This window comes from Anas acuta, chromosome 9, assembly GCF_963932015.1.
Source record: "Anas acuta chromosome 9, bAnaAcu1.1, whole genome shotgun sequence".
NCBI lineage: Eukaryota > Metazoa > Chordata > Aves > Anseriformes > Anatidae > Anas > Anas acuta.
The window spans coordinates 10164791-10188505 of record NC_088987.1 but is presented as its reverse complement, the minus strand read 5'-3'; the positions used below and the strand labels follow the sequence as shown (position 1 = coordinate 10188505).

The window sequence follows — 23715 nt, the reverse complement described above, 5'->3', positions numbered from 1 at the left end:
AAGAAAACCCTTGGTGTAATTTTTCCTACTTTTTGCTGAACAGGCAATGAGTTTTGTTATGTTCCCCATTACTCTTTTATATCCATGGATTAGAGGTTTCCTTGATCTTCATGTTTTCTTGTGTGTGCCTTACACAAGCTTATTTTGTATCCGTCGTATTCTTTGCTATAGTTGACTTTGGTCTTATCCATAGATTGGATAATGTGATCTCTTATCACTTACACTAAAATACATCCGAGAGTTTTTCCCTGCAAAGTTCAGTGTGGTGCTTCTTTCTTCTGAGATTTTTAATTGCTGGTTCTTTATCAATAGAAGCTTGTGGCTTTTTCTGACCAAAGTTGTAAAAATTGAGATAGACGCATCAGCTCCAGCTGCCCTAGGAGGAACCTTTTTTCCTTCAGCACCATAGAGCCATACACTGAAACAGAGTGTTAGACAAGAGCTCTGCAAGGAAGGCTTTTTTACTCTGTAAAAGCTTCCCTTTGTTTAAAAATAACAATAATAGTCCAAGACTCAAGAGACCTACCTGAATTGTCAGCCCTTAAAATGTAATCTGTATTAGATGGTTCCTTCATGGAATAAAGGTACGCTATAAGCTTATTTTTATTTGAAGGATAACCCCAAAACTCATAAAGGATAAGAACCAATAAAGAATATAGCAATTCCATTTGGATATTTGCTTTGATCGTTCACAGCGCTGATTTAGATTAGTTGAGCTTTTACAGTGAATGTCTGCCTGCTTAAAAAGGTGTGGGTGAAGTCAGTTCATTACTAGGCGGTATCTCTAAAACTCCTTCCTGGTGCAAAGTCATCTTTCTTGTGCTCTTAATGGTGACCATAACCCCTGTCAGATCTGGGTGTGTTAGGAAGTGGGAGCTATTGGTGTGTGTTTGTGAGAACTGTCCTTTGGCATTCATAACCGAGAGCTTGGCTTGACCTTTAAGGAGAAAATAACACTTTGAGCTGTGTTATTTATCACAATGCAGCTTTCACCCTTGGACTCCTCCAAGTAACGCTGATGGATACACGTAGGACTTGAGTTTGGACTGGCTGAGGAAAAATGTTGATTCTTCAAATACAAATATTTGGTGCTAGATTTGATTAAACTTTGCCTCTTGCCCAGCAGGGAATGTTTGATCACATAGAAATAGTAAATCTTGCTGCTAGCAGTGAGCAGGCATTTCTCTGCTACCAGGACAACTGGTTATTGCATTACATGATTGGGATTTCAGGATTGAACTGGTGTCTTTGTGAAGGGGGGGATGCTTTGGCCGTGATATAGAAGGCTTATATATGGTGTATGCCCCATGCTTCCCTTACTGGAGCTGTTATATATAAATGTGCACCGTGTAAAGTGAATATTTTAGACTAGAAGTTGAACTAGAAGCTGAGATTTTCATGTGACAGAGTAGCCTAGCAGGGGGCTGAGAGAAGAGTACTTGAGGGTTTTGTTTGTGTTTCATTACAGCACCACTCACCCTATACAAAATCCATAATCTAAAGGTGGAGGAGCTGGTCCTGGAGCAGATTTGAAGCTGGGCTTTCAACATCTTAAACTAACTCCCTTAAGCTTTAAGCGGTTAGGGATGCAAAAGCGTGACTGTGAAAGGAATGGAGCATTTGTCTCTCTTTCTCATTGTCACTACGAGATTTTAAGATGTTAATTTATTTCCGGTGTAATGTGTAAATCACTTTCTAATCTTGACAACTTTGCAGGCAGGATGGCAAAACTGCTTCCTGTCCAACTCTTCCCACTATGTCATGGCAAACATACAGATAATACTTGCCCTCATTAAATTTTAACATAGCTTCATGGAATTTTTTTTTCTTCCCCTTCAGATTTGTCACGGAACAGACTGTCAGAGCTTCCAGCAGAAGCATGTCACTTTGTCTCCCTTGAGAGCCTTAATGTGTACCAGAACTGCATTCGATACATCCCAGAGGCTGTTTTGAACTTACAGTCTTTAACGTTTCTAAATATCAGGTAACAATTGTCTTTAAAACTTTGCTTTAGCATCAGTAATCTGGGTTGATCAACTTTGGTGCATCCATAAATAATACAGGCACAGTGTGTGATCATCACATTGTTATATTGTGTGTCATTGAAACAAGGCAGCCTGTACCAGTCTCACTTGGGTAGATCATGGAACACAAGGATTAAACAGCAGCTTGTAGAAGTGGAGTATGAAGAGGAAAGCTAATTCCAACTTGCATTACTCATAATAAGTTCCAGTAATTCTCATGTGAAATACATCCAATGCTGACTGAAAAGAGAGGATAGAGTTGTTAGCTAATCTGTAAATTTCAAATTTGAGCACCTGAATAAGCTTTATGGAATTGACCTTCACTGTACTAGTGGCTTTTAAACAGCTTTCTCAAGCAGGAACACCTACCTGCCAGTGCTAAAAGCTAATTGGTGCAGTGTATCCTATGGATAAAATTCAGCTGTGTACAGTATTCTCCGTTTCTAAAAACAGTCTTTTAAGAGGTGATGAAAGGTCTCAATTACAAATTGTCACTGATAGCAATCAAGAAGAATGTCAGGCTTTTTCATTCTGGTGTCGTACTTCTGCCAATTTAGTTAGCTTGTTTTTTATTGCTGATGAGAGTTATAGGAATAGGATATAAATAAGGTATGGATTTCCTATCGCTCTGATCTCTAGCAGGTACAGTCCAAGTATAATCCTTTGAAAAGCTATTGTTGATTCAGCTACTGCTCAGATATTTTTAATAGCAAGGAAATCTGGGCTTCAGGCATGAAAAACAGCATATTTTGGTAAATGTCAACATCTGATCAAAGCCTTAGTTAAGATCCTTAGCTACAGTCATAATAACTTTCATTGTAAACATCCATGCTTTGCTCTTTGCTATGTTTTATTTTGAAAGATAGTCTTTCTCCTTTTATAATCCATTCTCATCCTACTTGATTCTCGTCTGAGGTTACAGTCGAGTCATATGATCTCATACTTGCTTTAATAGTAGTCTGTTGTGAAATGTACAACACTGGATTTTGAAACAACCAAATCCATCCTGGCAAGACTTGTGATCCTCATGACTTCCTGAATATTTCAAGTGTATTTCTAATTGTGTATCTATTGAATTTCTCAGTGGAGTTCTGTATGTGCTGACCTGCAATGCTACCTACCTGAAAGGCTTTCGCACCATGTTCAAACATACTAAGTTGTGACAGAGAATGCCCCGTTTTCAAAAGTCCCAAAAATATTTTGTATAGCTGAGTTCAAAAGCATCAGATCAGGCTTGGTATTTGACATTCTAAGTGTGTTCAGACACAGCTGGATAAAGCAAGTAATGGTTCAGGGAGCAAGGAAGTTTTCATGGAACTAGTTTTACAGTAATTATATTATTTAAAAAAAAAAAAAAAAAAAGAGTTGATTGTCAAAACGGAGTGTGCTTTTTGTGTATATCTTGCATTGCATTTTCATTGCTTTTGAGAGGTGAGCTGTCATGAGAGTTGTAATGATCTTGTTTTCCTTCTGTCCAAAAAGCCGAAACCAGCTCTCAACGTTGCCAGTACACCTCTGTAGTCTACCACTAAAAGTTTTGATAGCAAGCAATAATAAATTGGTTTCAATACCTGAAGAAATAGGACAGCTCCGACAGCTGACAGAGCTTGTGAGTATACAATTATTCTTTAACCACCAATATTTGATCTTTAATTTAATTGACTTAATTAAATGAATTAAATTGATTTAACTATGCGTAATAGGTTCAGATGTTCTTCAGATAAACTGCTAAAAACAGGGCAGTAATTGGGATCCTATCTGGGGATCTGCGAGATTAACATTCTGTTAAGAACTTTGTGATTGTAAACCGGTCATTGCATGCAGCAGCAAGTTATTTAAATCTGCTTTTAGTCTAAGAAGGATCTCTATCTACTCTAGTATCTCCAGTTATGTTGTGTGGAGTGTACTAACACACTCTTCACTCGTGCTTTGTAGGATGTGAGCTGTAATGAAATACAAACAATACCTCCGCAGATTGGCAATTTGGAATCTTTACGGGACCTAAATGTTAGAAGAAATCATCTGGTGCGTTTACCTGAAGGTGAGATAAAGGCTGTCAGTTGTAACAGCAGAAACTTCAAGCACTTCTGTATTTTTAATGCCTTTTTCTTCCCCTGAGAACTAGAAGCAGATACACTTAATTATTTTGTAAAGTACCTGTACAGGGTTTTTTATACTCTCGCTTTTAACTCTGCTGAATTAATTGTTTATTTTCTATCTGCAGAGCTTGCTGAGTTGCCTTTGATTCGGTTAGATTTCTCCTGCAATAAAATTACAACAATCCCAGTTTGTTATAGGAACCTCAGACATCTGCAAACCATCATGTTAGAGAACAACCCTCTCCAGTCACCCCCTGCACAGGTAAACTGCAGCCGGGAATTCAGATAACTAGGTCAATTAAAAAGGGTGGAACAAAGTTAAAAGCTGAATAACTTTTATTAGAACCTTTACTTAAGAACAAGAGGACTTTACATAAATTGTATTCCCTGGAAGTGTTAAATATACAGCACAGCTTGAAAAATCCCTTTTTCTTCTATTTATTGCATTAGAAGTCTCAGCTGTGGGATTATACTAAAAAATCCACTATTAACATTCTGCTAATATTAGCTGAAGATACCAAATAGCTTTAGGAGATGTGTGGGAGGGAGGAAACTCTGTTATGGAAAGCTGTTTTTGTGCCACTCAAATGTCAAAATTTTGACTGAGGCCTCGGTGCTGCTGTGCACCAATTCACTTTGCAGCAGAATGATCAAATTGGCATTGGAACTAGAAACTGCAGTATGGCTAGTGACTAATTTTGCATGTGGGTATATAAGCCATTGAGAATTACAGATTCTGCTGTGAGCTTTTGCTTCTGAATCTACAATGGTACTCGCTGAAATCTGTAGTTTCCACAGGCTTTTGCCTCCCTTTAGAAAGCAAAACTGTGATTGTCTTCAGTCACTTTAAGTAAGAGCTTGCTTTGGCAGTCTGCCACTGCCATTCAAAGCAGGACATGGGTAGGATGCATCTGTTCTGATGCCAAGGGTATAAATTCTAGTACTTATACATACTTAAGTCTGTTTTTCATGATGAAGTTTCAGCATCCAGCTGACAGAGTTGTATGCAGACCAGATGTACTTGGAGGACAGCATCCATTTGTTTAACAGGCATCTCGTGACTCTCCACTACAACTGTTCATGTAAAATGCACAGAGGTTAAAAGAAAAGATGCATTGGTTGACATAAATGTGCTCATTTATTACCCTGCACTGCAGGTTAAATCTCTGTTAGAGTATTTTGAAAGTACGTTGTAAAATTATAGTTCTTTCCTTTTTTTTTTTTTTTAATTCATAGATATGTATAAAAGGAAAAATCCACATATTTAAATACCTGAACATAGAAGCATGCAAGATAGCTCCAGACTTGCCCGATTATGATAGGAGACCAATGGGATTTGGATCTTGGTAAGTTTTGCACCATCAAGGTTTCCAGTTTTGACGTCATTCAGGAAAGTTTTGTCAGCAATCTGAATTTGAAAACAAAATAGACCCAAGGATTGTTCTTTGGTAAGTTCATTGATGGAGGTAGCTTTGAAGAATGTAATTTTTTTTATCATGGTACGTTCTAGCAAGGTACTACTATTTAAGAAACAAAGAGATGTTCAGAAGAAAACCTTAGCAGTATCATATGAAAAGCAGTACTAGAGTTAATTGTACAGTATAAAGCATATTCTTAGTATGGGGGCATGCTGTCTTGTTGTTAACGTGTTCAGTTTATAAGATCTCAATATATTCCACATACTTGCTGAAATATATCCCTGCTGTGGTTTTTAACCTGTTGTACAGAATTTTATAGCTGCTACGCTCAAACTGCAGGTGTAAATGCTGATCTCCACCCGGTTAGTAAACTGTTATTCTTGGCAAGCTTTCACTTGGCAGTATTGCTTAGCTTTGTAACACAAATATTGGAACAGTCAGCCGTATCAGCTGCTAAATTAAGATGTCTAGAGAAAAGCAGGAGTTGAGATTTATTTCTGTTATATGATAGAGAAGAAAGGGAGTCAGTGAAGTATGAAACTAAGTATATATAAAAGTTACCTCAGTCGTCTTGGAAGGTGGTAATAATGTGTGGAGGAGTAAGTTGCTAAAGGATGTACTGCAGCAGTAAAACACAGATCAGGGGGCCTCACAATAAATCATCACAAGTCAGATTTGTGAAGAAGAATTTGCACGAGGAACTGACAGAATGATTTCTTATCAGCACTGACTGTCTTAAATTATTTTCTGTCTGAAGTCAACATATGAATTGAATATTTTGGGTGCTCCTCACTTTCCTAGAACATATGCTGTTGCAGACAGTCTCTGTGCAATACTTGGGATACCATCCTGCTATTGAAAAGAAGAGGCTCTAAAAGACAATCTATGATCTCTTTTTTTCACAGAAAATCCCAAAAAGGGTTCTCACTTACTGACTGTTGTATTACTATCAAGGTTTTCAATAATTGCTTTTCTGAAAGGATAATTTTTGTTTTAATCATAGCTTGGAAATATGAATGCAAAAAGAGAAAATTTGTATCAAAATGCTTTTCCGTTTTTGAGATGTAGCCAAGGAGCATTTTGATGCTCTTCGATTCTTTGTAATTGATCAACTTAGAACAGATTTCTCACAGCTCCTAGGAATATGGATATATTTAAAATGTAATTAAACTGCAGATAGATTTTTTTTTTTCTTCTCTGAGCCATGTTTTACAACCGTTAAGTATTGTGAACTATCAGTGTAAGTGTTGTTCTGTCATCAGTGTCTCAAATTTATAGCTCATTAACTGCACTCAGCAGTTTTGTCTTTTCTTCCCAACCTTAAAGAAGGGAGGTACTTTTTTCCCCTTATTTCTTGCAGAGGCTTTTTATGCAGATGATCTTTCTGTTCAAATACTAGACCATAACAGTGTGACTCTCCTGAGTTAACCTAAACTCCATGCAGGTGCAAGAACTTGTCTTTTGGTGTCTGTTTGCAGAAGTTTTAACTGCATAGAAATAGATGGATAGCCTAATATTTCTCATCTGTAGCTCCCCATCCCTCCTATAACTTTGCTTTTTTTTAAATGTCTATCTGAAAATGTAAGTAGCCCTGGGTCTGTAAGTTTTGAAAGCCCCATGCATGCATATGTGCTGCTTAAATAATAGTAATGAGTAATTTAAAAATAAGTATTTCCTGAAAGAGGGATTTTTAGAGGGGAGCAGCAACTTGAGAGCAATAGCAGTGAGAAAATGCCTGGCAATTTGGTTATGATGGGGTGAACCAATTAGCTTCCTGAAGTTCTTCCTTGTGTATTATGTAGTAATTACTGCTGCAGTTCTCCCTGGGGCATTGAGTGCCAGTAGGACAGTTGAGCCATTGTGAAATGCCATCTGCAGTGGGTCAGACAAGTCCCATTGTCTCTTTACTGCAGCTATCTGCAGCAGTTGCCAGGCTTGACATCTGTGATGGCTGTACTGCTGAATTATGTAGTTTCTGAGCCCAGAAATTTAGGGATCTTGTATGGCTGTTTGTTTGTGTGTATTGTAACACCAGGCACATGTTTAATGCCTTTGTCTAGACGTGTCATCGACAAAGTCAGACTCTGTAGATGGAAGCCATACTTTAATATATTTTGAAATATTTGAAATACTGCCCTGCTTTCTGTACTACGTCTTAGGTAGATAATTAGGATACAGAAGATAATCACATAATACATTCTAGGTAACTTTGTGTAGAATAAATACATTTTGCTATGCCTGTATTTTTTGTAATTTTACGTGCTTTTTGCCTGTTTGAGGAAAAACTTTGTGAGAAGTAAACAGAAGTGGTTTTCAACCAAAACATACGAGCAGTGGAAAATGAAAGCTTGACATGCTAAACTGTGAAGTAATAATGAGACCACTTTGCTGTTTTCTTTGTCAGAATTTCTGTTTGGGAAACGTTTGCAATATGGATAAATGCTTTGGTCAGATCAGCTCTTAAAATGCAGGTGAACAGCTGACTGAGCTCATGCCTCTTGTTCTACATGGCAAATGCAGCACGATGCTTTCTAATATGCTGAGCTTGTGAAAACACTGCAACTCTGCTTGGTAGCCTGTTCTACCTCTAGTTCTGTAGTAGCTCACAACTTTTCAGTGACTTCTATGTTGCACTAACTAAACCATTGTGTTTGACAGCCACGAGGAACTTTATTCCAGTCGTCCTTATGGAGCACTTGATTCTGGCTTCAACAGTGTGGACAGTGGAGACAAAAGATGGTCAGGGAATGAAGTAAGTGTTGCAACTTTTTTGAGTGCCATATTTTACAGGAAAGAAAAATAGTAAGTATGCATCTTGAAGCGTATTCAGTAGGGAATGTGTACATGTTAGTATGGAAATTGCATTCATCCAATATTTGTAGATTTATTCAAGTAAGTCAAGCATAATTTTATATGGGATGCACATGAAGTTAGAAATGTGCATGACAGATGAATTTACTGGAGCACAAAAGATGAGGAAAAGGGAGTTCCTCATTTAAAAAAAAGTCTTAGCTGTCATTAAAATAATGAGTCATCTTCATTTACTTATGAGTAGTTGTCTTAATAAAATCTGAACATAAAAACTGAGCTTCAAAACAGTGTCTCCTAGCAAGGAGGTTGTCAATTTTTCATCCCAGGAATCAACACCCTTTTTCTCTTGGGACAGGTAGAAAAGGCAGTAGCCAAGATCTAATGTGCTTCCTTGAACTGCTTTCTGTATGCTTCTTTGTGCTCCTAGCTTGGTTTTAGGAAGAGTTGTAGGAGTTTTGTCCTGGGATGTTCTCAAGCACTTGCAATTATTCCAGAGAAAAGCTGTAGTCAAACTGTGTTTTGTTTGATTTTTACTTTGTTTAGGAAAGCTTATTTAATGACAATACACCTTAGCTATATTTTGATAGTGTTTTATACATGCAAAAGAAGACAGTTGAAGTAAAAACACAAATCAAGAGATAGCAACTTGCAAGATGTTTCCCAAGAAAATGTTTCTTCACCATTTGTTTTTCTAAAGCCAACAGATGAGTTTTCAGACCTCCCTTTACGTGTGGCAGAAATCACTAAAGAACAGAGACTGCGAAGAGAAAGTCAGTATCAAGAAAACCGGGGGAGCACAGTTGTAACTAATGGTGGAGGTAAATAGTGATCTTTGACTAATAATATTTAATGTTGTTATATATTTCAGAATATTTGCTGTAAATAATAGGTTGTCTAAAGACAAAAAAAGGAGAAAGATATAGATAGAATTTTTCTGAAAGACTGTTGTGTAAACAGAATGTTAAGTATGTTGCAAGGCAAACTCAATTAGCATTGAAATTAGGATTATCTGGGAAACATAATGTTAGTTTCTGCATATGTGCTAGGGTAAAATTGCCAAATAATTTGAACAGTGCTTAGGAATCTTGAACTTCAGTTCATGGAGGTTTGCTGCTTGAGCTACTGGGAGAATTTGTAAATTGGCTGTGCTTTATGTTGATTGCTGTCAGAACTGGACGAGCAGTTTTGTCAGGGAATTCCATGTTTTCAAGCAGCAGATGTGCCTTGTTCAGGAATCGTAGGTTTTAACACAAACACGTGAGCTTGTTTTTCTGTGCTTCCTCAATTTGTTGTCCTGCAGTCTGAAAGTAGCACCCTCCTATTTGGTCAATAGATGACAGTCCTTCCCACGTTTCTTGATTTCCACGGTCCTTCTCTGTTTTAACTTACAATAATCCCCTGCTAACACTGGCTTGCAGTTCAGTCCTCTTTTTGTTACTATGACCTGTGTTAGCGTTCTTTCAGGCTTGTTAGTTTGTCTGTTTTTTCAGTCATTCCATATTCTCCATTTCATGCAGTACTGGTTATCGTATCTCTCATCGCCACATACACTGATTAAGTTTTCTTTTTGCTTAGCTGCTCTCTGTTTTCCATTTCCCCCAAGGGTTCCAGTTCATGTACCCTGAGTCTCACTCACTCTTTTATTATAAATAAAAATATTTTTAACCTCTCTCTTGCAAGGGAAAGTGTTCTCTTCCCTCTTCTTCCCTCCTCACCCTATTCAACTTTTGCCATCTTCTTTTCTTGATCTTATTCTTTTCTGCTACAGTGGTTTTGTTTTCTTCACTAGCATGTAGAAATACCTGAAACTTTTTTTTAACTCACACTCCTCTACACATTAATGGATTAGAAAAATTAGTTCAAACAGTTATATTCTGGCAAAGCTAGAGGAATTGAAAACATGATGTTATAGGAAGCTGTGGGCAGCCTTAATAGCAGGTAACACTGTGCCAGCTTTACCTCTAAGACTAACTTTGTTCTTTGGGTTTTGTACGCCAGGCATTTCAAAAGGCCTCACTAGTCCTTTAAGTTGGAGTTCAGTCAGTTCACGAGTAGGAGTACTGGAGAGCAGTACAAGCCATAGCATGTGCTGTCAGTGATCCAGGAGATCCTTTCCAATTTTGTGTTCCTAACACAGTTACTAATGTCTTTCACCCTCTGCTGTATTGTTGTTGTTAAAGTTTAATAAGGTGGTGGTTGTTGTGGTGTGGTTTTTGTTGTGTGTTTTTTTTTTATTTTGTTTTTTAAATATTTGAAACTGAGATGGAGATTTAATGAAGCCAAAATGTATAGGAATGCTGTTTTGGATGAGTGTAGTAGCAGAGGAGGTGGCTTTGGCAGTAACAGTTGCTAGATTGTGTGGTGAAGCAAAGAGAAGTCTGTTTTAGACAAGCAGGAAAGGGGCGGGGGAGTAGAAAAAGAATGTCTGCAAGAGAGTCTAGAGAAAGTTTGGGGACAGTTTTAAGAATGAGAAAGCCAGTGCTCAGAAAAAGAGCTCATGCCTTACCCTGCACCCATGGCGCGGTATTTTTCACCTAGGTAGTTTACTAGATGTCACGCTTCTCGGAATCCCTGGGCAGAATGCACATCCTAGGTTTATAAAATAAAATTTGGAGGTGCTTTTAGGTGCTTTTGAGGTTTCTGTTGCTTTCTGTACTACCTACCATTATTTCCACATTTTTTATTCTTTGCATTTGCATCCTGGTAACTCGGTCACGCTGTCCTGTTTTGTTGTTCTAGTAATAAAGTACAAGTAGAAGTATGTCACATCCATCCTAATTTGTCTGAAGGAGATGATTTAGGAACAAGATAAATTGCTCAAAACATACACAACTCATTGTGCAGTCTTGATGTTAGGTGATAGATTTTGATAAATACTTTTCAGCACTGAGAAAGTAAAAAATTCATTTAGTCACTACTAAATTATCTGCAGCTGGCAATTTAAAGCTACATGCTTGATATGTTTATCATTGCTTCTTAAAAACCATTAATTTTATCATTATTTCCAAATCTGATGTTTAACAAATGTTAGTGGGCCAGGCAGAATTCAGAATTCAGGCTGAGCTTTCCCAGATGGAAGAAAAACAGTATGGTCTTAGTTCCTGACACTGTTTTTGTTGTTTATTTTTCCCCTCCTGTTGGTCATCTAATTATGGGTGTTTCCTTTGTGTATGTATGTCAAGTGGAACATGATCTCGATCAGATCGACTATATTGATAGCTGTGCCACAGAAGAGGAGGAGGAAGAGGTGAGGCAACCCAAGTGCATGGACTCAGACAGCCTCAGCTCACAATTCATGGCATATATTGACCAGCGGCGAATCTCTAATGAGGTGGTGCTTTTACTTAAACTAGTTAAATTCATATGCCACAGGAAAGCCTTTGTGATGATACTAATGTTTCTTGTCCTCAGAGGTTTTCTTTAGTTTAAAAAAAAAAGGAACAACGAAACAACAAAACAATGCCAAAAAAAACACTAATTGATCTGGAGGAAGAGCACAGTGTTGTGCTCTGTGGAGGGTCAGAACTGGGATGTTAAGTTGCTCTCAAGCGCCCTTTGGGATATGTGGAATGAGTCCAACACAGCCACTCTGTTCTCCTGTCCTGGGGGTTCTTGTAAGCTTTTGCTTTAAGCGTATGTGAAGTGAATGTTTTTCCAAAGGAGTATTTTCATCGGAAAGCACATTTGATGCTTCCATTTGGTAATTGGTGATACCTAGGAAATTGTTCATGTTTACTTGGTGAATTACTTGCTGAATAAATGTCTTTTTTAAGGGAAAAAAGTTCACTGTTATCAGCTTAGACATACTTCAGGAATTTTGGAACTCCGTTAATCTGGCTGTTTGTATTGATTATGAATTATTTGCCAGTAAACTTACTGTCTTAAGCATCCATTTTAAGTTTAGACTAACGTCAATACTCAGACTTTTCAGAAAGCCTGCTGTTTACAGAAAACAATTTCTCCATTTTGAGCATGGCTCTGAAGTGTCACCACAGGTTACAGACTCGGATATGTATATAGTCACCTTTTTGAACAAAAGCTATCATCAGTAGTTCAAGATAAATCTGGCACTAAATTGTTCTCAGTGAGTGTACAGTTAAATGAGCAATATATGAAAGCATTGCCAGACAGGTTGGAAAGTTATCCGGACTGCTTTTTCAAATATCTGGAAGCAGGCATGAGTGGCTCCAGACATTGCCCTATTTTCTTCTTTCACACACACGCAAAAAAAAAAAGAGGGGGGGCAAAGAAGCCTCTGTTCTTGTTTCCCAACAAGTCTAAACAGTATCCTTCTTTTTTTGTTCTCAAGAGTCTTTCTATTTAAGCTGGTATGCAATACTTGCACTGGAATGCTGCATTTCAGAAATCACAGTAACTGTAATATAATTCCTGAGAGTCACAACACATGCACCCATCTCCCTGCAACATAGGGACGAAGAACTTAATTACTTTGCACATTCACAATATAGCATGGTAATAATAGCTGCTTTTATTGGCAGCTTACTATAGCCAGATGAAGTCCAAGAGCAGACAAAGGCAATGATTTCTGTGAAGTTACCGTCATTTTTCTTTTGTTCACATCCTTTCATTGCTTTCTAACTGCACAAGGATTAGCGTGCACTTGATCAAAATTCACTAATGTTGCTTTGAAATTGTGTGAATCACCAAAACTGGAAAGTGTCTTTGTTCCAGTTGTAGTAGCCACTGCTGTGAACAAACACACGGAGAAGACTGTTCCCTGTTAAGTCGCCAATGCCCACCACTTGGATGGTAGACGTTGGAGAGTATCCTCAGAAATCGAACTACAGAAGTGGATTTTTAGCTATATAATGTTTCTTTCTATGAGTCTTACTGCCTGTGTACACGGCTTCACAATTCAGTGGCTCATTGTATATGCTACATGAACAACCTGACTGAGAAAATCCTTGTGGTTGATACGCTTAAACAGTAGCTACTATGCTGCAATTCAAACTTGTCCTTTCATATTGTTTTGCGTTTTGAAGCAAAAAGATATTTGCTCTTTGGGGAAAGAAGGAGCCATGGATCTTTAGTATTCACATAGGAGCCTTGTGCCTATTTTGTCCACTTTATGGTACTGTTCACTGTGTTAAAAATCAGTGACACAAATATCTATTGGAGATGCATTCGTTTTGCAAATCTCACAAGTTCTCAAGGACTCTTCAGTGTACATAATGAAAAGGCATTGATCAACATCAAAAAAAATAATTTCATAGGGTTCAACCTATTCATAAAAATAAAGCTTTTTGCAGTTTCTCTGAAAAGACAAACAATCAAAAACTCTAACCTAGGTAGTAGTCTAGCTGTATGCAACATAACAATATCCATACGGGCAAGAGTGAAAATTGACAAGTTGATCTTGAAGCTTCCATTTCCCTATGTTAGTGGGTGTCAGCAGAAGAGGAATATGTCTCTGTTCCCAGTAGGATAAATGACTTAATAGCTCAAATGAAGCCATAGGTGTTCTTTTCCATACCATTTTTTTTTTTTGCTTTTTTATTCACCTGTGACCTGTCTTTAGGGCATCAGCTATTGTGTCCTGTATTTCTGAGTTTCCAGACTACATTGCTCTACAGTTCTATATGCCTTCTTCAGAGCTTAATTCTCCATTTCTTCTAAGTGATGTTAATTATTTTCTACCTACATTTACTTCTCTACATTATCCTTAATAGTGGAGGTTTTAAAACTCATTTAAACAGTAAGCAAATTAAGTCTTGAAATTAAAGTTTCTTTAAATAGCAGAGGAAAAAAAAAAGTGAGCTTGCCTAGCTGGAAACAAAACTCTTTGAGCTGTGTTTTGTTGTTCTTTGTTGGGTATTTTGAATACTTTGTATGTATGTATGACTTTAATGTACAGTGTTACGAATACATGGCTAATTTAGTTCTTCTGTGTTATTCTGCATAGGGCTCCCCACTAAAGCCTGTATCCATAAGAGAATTTCAAAAAACAGAAAACAGATATTTACACCAAAATAGGTAAGAATATGTGGTAGCAGTAATTTTGTGCAAAGTTTCATGATGAATGCAAAGCAGATATTTACTGAATGTATTTTTAATTATGTTTTTTGTTGCTTCACCAGAAATGTACATGGTGCTTTACAAATAATTTATTGCTCTAGATTTGGAATTCGTATTCTAACAATGACAAGGACCAAAAGGCTTGACTGTTCTATACCAGTGCTTAGATTGAAGTATATTGGTTAAAACATCAGGGGAAGAAGGGCTAGATTGGAAGTCACTGATGACAGTGGAAAAACTGCATGGTCACTTAGTTTAACAAAGTTGACCTTTCTGAAGTATGCCCATACTTCTTAGTGATTGCTTGGCTTGTCGAAGGATTAGTGCTTATCCATAAAACATGGGTCAGAGCCGGACAGGTTATAAATGAGGTGATTAGGTTTGAAAAGAGATGTCTGGGTTGAAAGAACAGGAGATCGGCAAATGTAGAGCTTCTTCTAATGCAACTAAAATCAAAACTGGCAGAACCTTACATATACCATTGAAGGATTTCAGTATTCTGTGGAGTGAAAATGAATATGAAGGAATCAGCAGAAAACCAGTTCAATTGGACTAGGAATGTTTAAAGAGAGAGAGAGAACTGCTGGCCTTAGGTATGTCATTATTTATGCAGTCAGTAAGTTTATAGGCGTTCAAAAACAGTCTTCAAAGAGAAAATGAAATCAAGAATAATGTTTAAATTTCTCCAGAGTTACAGCAGTGTTTTAGTAGAGATTTTGAAATGTACAGTCAGTGTGTAAATATAGCAGTTGTATTGATATAGTGGAGGGTAACTCCTTCAGCATATATTGGCATTCCTTACCCTGTAGTGTCTACAAGTAAAACATAAAATAATATAACAGTCTGACGTGTTCTTCCCAAATGAAGTGCTTTTGGTTTGAAAGACTGATTTTTATTTTTTTTCCTATTTGAACATTTGTGGTCAACATGGAAGTAATTAGACAAACACTGGATTCCAAGAAATATCTACAGAAAATAAGACAAGACTGCTAGCTAGCCAGGAGTGAGCTGCTGTTTACATACACAGATTTTCATGATAAAGGAAGTTGTATCTCGCTTAGGGTGTCCATTGTTATCAAAATTTTACATGGGGATGGCAGTGGATCTTGATGTGCAAGTAATTAATTAAAGACCTAAAGGAATTGTAGATTGTTCTTATTCTGGTGCAGCAGAGTGAAATGAGGCACTAAAAACAGGTTATGTTTCCCTCAAGATTATGGAAAAACAGACATATGACAACTAGTCTTTTTAAAAAATAAATTTAAAAAATTTAAGCATAAATTAGTCAAATATTTCATTTGTGCCAACCACAAGCTGTAAACTGCTTCCACAATAATTCATTGCAAATGCCTTGGCAGGCAGCCTCTTTTTTTTTTTTCTTCAGCATGCTGAAGCCATTAAAACCCTTGAAGAGTTGGATGTAATGCAGGCTTCATCTTAAGAGTACTTACATTAGTTGATTCAGTTCAGTAAATAAGGTTTTTGCCTCTGGACAGACTGTGGTTCGTTTCTGATACAACAAAGCTGTGTGTACTCTAGTCTGAATATGCTTCTTAGCACTTAGTTGAACCCAGTCCTGTCTATTCAAAGCTCTGCAGTAGTGGATTTGTCATGTTGTGCATCAGTGCTAGCTCAAGTAACAGGGGAAACCTGTGGCGCATGCATCTTCCACATCTTTTAAGCTTCTCTGCAGAGAGTAGGTGTAGAATCAGTCTGCACACAGGCAGCAGGAATAATGTTTTTCAAAGTGCATTGAGAAGTCTTTCCCTCTTCCATGGCTGATTCAGGAGCAAGGGTTGCTTAGCCTAGGCTACCAGAGTAACCTACTTGATTTCCATCTGCCTTCTTGTATGAAACCAGCATGGCAGGGAACGTGTTGTAGACTGTGGAATTGTAGACCCTAGGAATTGTTTCAGTGCTCACAGCTACATTCTAGCTAAGTCCTTACTGCAAAATTTCTCTTTTATTATTAGTATGATAGGTATGAGACAGCTCAGTTATTGTTTATCTTGTGACTTTGATGGCTTACATCACTGATGGTTAGGAAGTCATCGTTTGATTGGTGAAATGAGATTTGTTCTGAAAATATCAGAGGATGATAATGTTTTAAAAACATTTTTTTCTTTCCTGAAAAAAATAAGGCCTGCAATCACCAGAATATAATCTTGAGAAATTACATTTTTGTGTGTTTTGAAAACATTCCGTTACTGAAGCAAGTTACATTTGTTAAATTATGAACTGTAGTAATTGTGAACTAACTCTGCATCACAATGTATTTTCTTTAGTCATCTTAAATTTCACCTTTGTGGTTATCTGAAGCTAATTGTCTAGGCAACTACTTTCATAAACAGCTGTAGTCTAGAGAAGAGCTCACCTGACAGTAGTGTTTATGCATCACTGGCCAATCCCCCTTCCACCTGGTGTTTACCTGCAGGGATACTGATGAATTACGAAGACCTGAAACTCTAAATTTGGTGCAGGACAGAGAGCATCACCAAGTACTAAGGAGTTATGTGGACAGGACAGAGAGGTAGGGAAAAGAAACGCATAGTTTCTACTTTTTTTTTTTTTTTTTTTCTTTTTTGCTAAACAGCCATTGTAACCAGTTGTTCCTCTACATGAGGATCATCTGAAAAGTTCCTGTATTGGTTAATCAGCTCCTGGAAAATGAGTTTTGAGATACTGGATATCTCAATATAATAGGCCAAACGTACAAACCCATTGATACATCCTTAGCTGCAGAAGGATTTTTATCACAGTTCGGGAGAAGAGGTAGAAATGACTGCACAAAATCTACCAAGCAGTAACAATAATTTAAATCATAATTGCAGCAGTTAAGCAGCTTACTAAATAGTTACTTTCCTAGAGTTGATGAGATATGAGTTGTCAGTGATGAACATGTATGAATTATTTTTTTAATTTAAGTTTAAAATATACTTACTCTGTTTTTTCCATTTGTCAGGCCCCCAGCTGATTCACCTTATCTTCTCTCTCTACCAAGTCACCACAGTCAGGTAACACATTGAACTGTACTGTTCTATTCTTCTGACTAAGCTTGGTGCAAAACCAAACTTGTGTAAGCCAGAAGATGTGGACTATTGCTCTGTAACCCTTCTGTCTTACCTGCTGTAGTTCTGTCTTAACAGCATAGTGCACTGTTTTGTTCCAGGTGCCCAGTACAGATCCCGAGCTGCACCGCAGGCACATAGAGCGTACACGTCGAGAGGCACAGCTAGCAGCCCTTCAGTACGAGGAGGAAAGGATGAGAACGAAACAGATTCAGAGAGAAGCTGTTCTTGACTTTGTTAAAGTACCTCCTTTTAGTACCTACTTGATTCCAAACCTTTATCTTTTCTGTTTCTCTTAATGGAAATTAGTTGGCAAGATCATTAACGCTTGAATATTGCAGAAAATAGTTGCAATTGTAAAATCACAATTGTAAAATTGTAATTGTAGAAAAAAGGTTTCTAGCTGCCTGAAACAAAAATGTTCATTATCACCAACTAATCTCAGGCTTCTGGCAATGTTTTGCAGAAAAGGTGCTTTTATTAAAGATTCAGCTCAGTCTTTCAGTTAAAGACTTAAGATTTTTAGGATGCATTTTGTTCATTGACAAGCCTTTTTTCTTTTTCTTCTTCTGTTGCCTTTGTTATTCATGAGCACTTTGTTCTCAGCAATGAAATTACTCCCTTGGGTTATATTTTGGGTTTATTATGCATCTTTTAATATGCAAAAACAATTTGGGTTTTTGTTTTCATACAGAATGAAAGCTATTTTTTGACTAATAGTATTAGTGTTTTCATCTCAGTGGAAACTTGAATTTCCCCAGTACATATTTTATTTAAAAACTAGGACTTCATGTGTTTTAAAACACTCTAAATTATGCTGTTCTGTTCAGAGCTTTTGTTTTTCTGTCACATCCTTTTAAATTTGTCTTTTGTTTTTCCTTTTTCTCTATAGCAAAAAGCATCTTTAAGTACCCAGAAGCAAAGTCCTCTGGATAGTGAGGTAAGACTCCAATATAAGTATTAATTGGGTTTGGCAGTACCTGAATTCTTAGCTCTCTCCATCAGAGATCAGAGAGATTTTCCTGATTGTGGAGAACTCTTCAGGAATGGTTTATAACATGGGTTTTTACATCTACCAGACCCTGAGTTGGTCTTTTTTTTTTTCTTTTTGCTTATGGACCAGTTTAGTATTTCCTTCTGTTCGTGTAGATTGCTTGGCTGAGTGTTTTGTTGTTTTTTGTATGTTTTCTATGTTCTATACAGAAAATAGATTTCATGTTCCATTTTAAAATGCTGCTTGGAAGCAGTACAGTTAAATTTCTAATGGGAGTATTCAAACAAGATTTTGTTTTGCAGTCATTTCTCCTTCATTGATCAGTTTTCTCCTATTTGCCTCTCATATCCTGTGTGACCTGATCTAGGTGTTCCTGCTCCGGCAGGGGGATTGGACTAGATGATCTTTCAAGTTCCCTTCCAATCCCTATTATTCTGTGATTACCAATTATCCCAGAAAGATTGACCATTTTTATTTTGAGGGTTATCCATTTTTTTTTTTTTAAAAGGTTTCTTTTAGTGTAGTTTTATAGTCAAAAGCAGTGAGTAAATAGGGGATAAAAATTATATGAGGCTCAGCCTTCTATAATAATGCAGACCTGAGCCAATGACATCTGTTTGTTCTCTGCAACAAGTTTCTGTTTGGTAATAGCTCTTCTACTGCTTGCCATCCTCACTTTTGTCTGGGGAAGATAATTCATGTGGCAGTGTTAATCAGATCAAAACCTTTAATAGCCTAACGCTTACAAATAGCTCTTCAGAAGTATTTTTCACCTTTTTTTTGTTTGAAAATTACTGAAACATGTCGTATTTGAAATAGTTTTTGCTTCTTTTCCTTCTTAATATTCTTCTGTTCTTAATTTATTCTTTTAAAGAGTCCTTTGTTCTGCCACAGTAAGAATTGTGAATACGTAGTTGTCTGTATTTGCTTGAGACAACACAGAGCAGAATAATTGATTCCTTAAGTGATATGAATATACTGTAATTCGTGGGTCATGTGGCTATATATTCCTACACGGTTGTGTATACTGTATAGAACTGCAGAAATAATGCCTCAAAATGCTATAAACAAGCAGTACGTGTCCCTGAATGTCTGTCTGTTCACAACTGTGTCATTCTGTTTGTTTCTGACATTACTCCATCTCTCCCGCCTCCCAGTGTCCCTTTCCATCCAGAAGGTCTCAGCATACTGATGATAGTGCCTTGTTAGTGGTAAGATCCTGCACGCAATGGCCTTTTTATCTGGCAGATTCTAGAGCATAAAAATAGCTACATGTTATGGTTGCCTCAGATTAGACAAACTATTTTAGAGCTAATCTAAATAGCATAAAACATGACCATCTTCGAAAAGTTCGAATATATCGATATTTGTACCATCGGCTATTTGTTATAATAATATAGTGATATTTTTCATAAAAGAATTAAAGTTTAGAGAAGAAGAAACTGACTGATAGTGAAGAACAGCTTATGAAATTCAAAATCCTCCTCTAGTAGTTCCAGTTTGATTTCTTCTCCGTTTAGCTTGCTTCCTAATTGATGAGCTCTTCAGCATCAAGTAAACAATTTTAATGCTTTGAATACAGCCTTCAACTTCGTTTGCATCCTGCACCTGGACCTTAGAAAAGCTTAGTGTCATGGTAACCATATCATAGCAAAGGGAAAAACTGCTGTATGTCAATACTAAAAGTCATGAAATATTCCTCATGCCCTCTTACTATTTGTTGATGAAGATGTGTTAATAATCCATTTTGAGCACCAGTAAAAATAAAAACATTTATGTACTCACTTTCATGTTTTATGCTATTTTTTCTTTTATGGCACCTTAGTGATGTAGCATAACTAAAGAACATAATTAATGCCACAATCATTGTCTATAAAAGAAAAATACGCTTGATTTGCCTGCTGTTGCATGACTGCATGCCTGAGATTTGTTTTCTTAATTTATGCGCATCCACTATCTCCCTAAATTGTCTTTAGGCAGTGCTCTTGGTTAGAATAGATCTCTTCAGAACATGTTGGTCAAGGTGTTTACTGTCTCTTTATTCAGACTTTTTGGTTTTCCTGCTATCACATGACCAGCACTGTGAGGGAGAAAAAGAAGGCTCATAATGTTGTGGAGAGATGTAGTTGTGATCATGCACGTGCCTTTTTAGAGAAAGCACAATCAGCATATAAAAATGTACTTCAATATTTAGATTAAAAGAACCAGGAGAAGAGTAGATGTGGTTCATGTTAAATGTTGATGTTCTGTTGTCAGTGAATTCATCTTTGGAATGTATTTTAAAGATACATTTTAAGGACCCCATTTCTTTTTGTTTGTGTGATTCTCGTGTTTTTGTTGTACATTAATATATTGAATTTTAGGTTGTAGACGTGACTAAGAATTTTCAGAAATTATTTTACTGGGCTTCCATCCATGTTGATTTCTTTTGTGGTTTCAAGTTATATCCTTGCACTTCTCTCTCTCTTTCACACACATACACACTCCCTCTCTTCCCTTGCCCCATCCCAGGCTGATAGGGAAAGATCGAACTGGATTTGAAAATGATCAATTCTGTGTTCATTTTGCTTTTAATTCCTTGCTCTTTTCAGCCGCACTGTACTGCACATCCTGTACATGGTGGTTTCAGTATATGAAACATTGGTTTTCTGAACTGCTGAATTATGATCTGCAGATCTATTGTAGTGGAAATACATACTGTGCCTAATGATGACATAACCATAACAGCTGTTTCTGGTGATTATTATAACTAGAACATTAAGCTCTGGCTAGGTCATGAATTTGTAGGGTTTTTTTTCCACAAATGTATGATTAAAACTTGGTCAACAGCAAGGAAATGTTCATTAGTTTCCTTAAAAAACAAGTCTGTTGTAAGAATCGAAATTCTTTTACCTTTTTTAATTTTTGCATTTCATTTGGCATTTCTCCTGTCCTTATGGATTTGAAATTTAGCTAGATCTAATTTATTAGGATATTTTTTTATTTCTTTTTTAGGGAAGCGAAGTATAGGGGCATTTCATAGCAAAATACCATTTGCTAATGGCAGTTCTCGGTGCACATTTTCCATTGACATACTTTCCTCTTTATTATTTTATCTCTCTGCCTGAAGACTGCATGCAGTGGTATAAACTTCACCTATTAATTTCAGAAACTTTTGGATACAGAAACTTGCAGATAGGCTAATTAAAAAAATAAAATAAAGTTGTGTACCATTCGTTTTTCCACTGTTTATTCCAGTTTTAAGGTGTGGGAATAATATAATTATAGTAAAGATGAGAATTCTATAAACTGAGCAGTTACTTGCTTTTTTTTTTTTCCTCCAAACTCATATTCAGCTCAGATGTAATGGAGAAAAAATCCAATAGGTAAAAGGCAAGAGAGCTCTCCTTTATTTTGATTCTTCTCTGTTCTGGTGCAGTTACAGCTTTTACAGAAACTTCCTTAGAAAGCAAAATTCAAGTTGTGAATCTCCTTTGTAAATCTTACATTATGTTTCTTTTGGTGGTCTTCTTTGTTGTCGTTTATCACAAATTAAAATGCATTCACTTTGCACATGTTACTCTGTTTCTTTCTGCTTATAAACATTTTGGGGACAGTCCGTTTCAACTTACAAAATGACTTTGCATACTTGCTGTGAATATTAATAGTTTACTTCTATGTTTCTTCAACATGCTTGTGATTTGATGCAAAATGGGTTTTGGTTATAGGACTTCAGCGTGCGCTCTGACAGATTTCATGTGTTGATTTATAATAGCCAGGCTAGCTAAAACTTTGCTGAAGAAATATAATCAATGGCCTCTCTTGAGAAAATTTGCAGTAGACGTCAAAGTCTTGTATTAGTCATATCCTGCTTGCTGTTCTCACCAGCGCAGGCTCATTCATTACAATTGAAATTTCTTGTTAATGCAACATTGAGGCTTCAGACTTAGCTAAAGTCTTCAACCCTGATTGCTTATGAATCTCATTTTCCCCAAATATCTTCACAGTTAACAGAGGATTTCTGAAACATTTTAAGATAAGGCCTTGGGGCATCAGTGTGCTACAAGTAGTAACGGTGTGAGTAACGTAAGCAGGACGTGAATTATACTAACCTGTTCCCTGGAGTTTTCTGTCAGTTGGCATCCCTTTGTGTATTTAGGCAACTAATAATCAAAATCACTTCAAATGTCTATATTTGGTTAGCACAGAGTCGTGGTTGGGCACTGCTTTGGCATCCCCTGTATCTACAGTCGTTTCTGGCGTGGGGAGGTCTCTCTGACTTCAGAGCTGCAGTTCAGCATGTGCAGCAGTGTTGTGAGGCTGAATTTGCAGCATCCTGGTTCCTTCTGTATTGTGGCTACCTTCTCTTCCAGTTGTTCTCTGCCTCACTTCTTCCTCTCTTCCCTCCCTTTCTTCCCTTGCTGTCCCTGACAGAATGGCTTTGAGCCTCTCTTTGTGTTTGAGATTGACAATAACACCAATACCATTAAAAGAAGGCCAGGGACTCGCAAACAGGTGAAGAGCATGCGGTGTGTTGCTGTTGTGGTTGTCTTGCCCTATGGTGTGCTGTGTTCCCCCTCTCTTTGCCTGCTGGTGGCTTCATGGATTGTGACAACTACTTGTTAGTCTGTGTCAAGGTTGTCCTGTCCTTTTCATGTAGGAATAAACAGTTACATGAATGTTACAGAGCAGCATATTGTTTTATATTGTTTTAAATACTTGCTAATGTGTTATTTGTGGAAGTGGTATTTTGAAACTCTTCAAGCAAAAAACAATAAAAAATGTTTGCACTGCTACAGAGAAGAGGCTGTTTTGAGGATCAGCTACTAAGTCTACATAGGACCTGAAGATGTTTGTGTAAGGCTTGTCCTGTGCAGAGCATCTCCTTCAAATCATTCCTGGCTGTGCTGTTCTGAAGCGACAGAATAGTTGCAAACCTTTGAAAATACGAACACCCCAAAGCGTGTAGTTGACGTCTATGAAGTTTCTAGGTGTCATTTGGTGTGTTTTTCCTGTGCCGAATTTCCACTTCACTATTTGAATGCTATTTCAGAAAGTATCAGTTCGTTCTCGAGTCATTCAGTCCTCAGATGTCAATGTTTTAAGTATGCTTGCAATAACCAGAGGGGAAGACATTAAAATTTAAAGGAAAGGCTTAGCTTTTTATTTGAAGTGCTTGAGACTTTAAGCACCCCACATATCCTTTGCTGGGCTTTTCCATGATGTAAGTTTGGTCTGGGCAGCTGTTACTTCTTTAAAATGTGGGCTTTCATCGTAGCTGTTGTT

The 23715-nt window shown here is 37.1% G+C and overlaps 2 protein-coding genes across 19 annotated transcripts in view; both read left to right on the top strand.

The window, feature by feature from the left end:
• LRCH3 (leucine rich repeats and calponin homology domain containing 3) overlaps positions 1-23715 on the top strand; it is a 61270-nt gene that overhangs the window by 24153 nt on the left and 13402 nt on the right. For 5 of the 18 annotated variants that reach the window (XM_068692628.1, XM_068692627.1, XM_068692634.1 and 2 more), the window contains exons 2-16: positions 1840-1984; positions 3507-3633; positions 3960-4065; positions 4249-4385; positions 5360-5469; positions 8200-8293; positions 9050-9170; positions 11535-11683; positions 14276-14346; positions 16823-16918; positions 17351-17402; positions 17558-17698; positions 18349-18396; positions 19608-19661; positions 22864-22944. In XM_068692628.1, the coding sequence (XP_068548729.1) occupies positions 1840-1984; positions 3507-3633; positions 3960-4065; positions 4249-4385; positions 5360-5469; positions 8200-8293; positions 9050-9170; positions 11535-11683; positions 14276-14346; positions 16823-16918; positions 17351-17402; positions 17558-17698; positions 18349-18396; positions 19608-19661; positions 22864-22944 (1532 nt within the window). The remainder of the gene's footprint in view (positions 1-1839; positions 1985-3506; positions 3634-3959; positions 4066-4248; positions 4386-5359; positions 5470-8199; positions 8294-9049; positions 9171-11534; positions 11684-14275; positions 14347-16822; positions 16919-17350; positions 17403-17557; positions 17699-18348; positions 18397-19607; positions 19662-22863; positions 22945-23715) is intronic. The other 13 variants (XM_068692645.1, XM_068692647.1, XM_068692640.1 and 10 more) reach the window with 6 other exon arrangements.
• The window catches only part of RPL35A (ribosomal protein L35a), a 50149-nt gene continuing 40259 nt past the window's right edge, over positions 13826-23715 (top strand). Inside the window, exon 1 of the mRNA XM_068692655.1 lies at positions 13826-13832. The gene's annotated coding sequence lies outside the window, so the exon portion shown is untranslated. The remainder of the gene's footprint in view (positions 13833-23715) is intronic.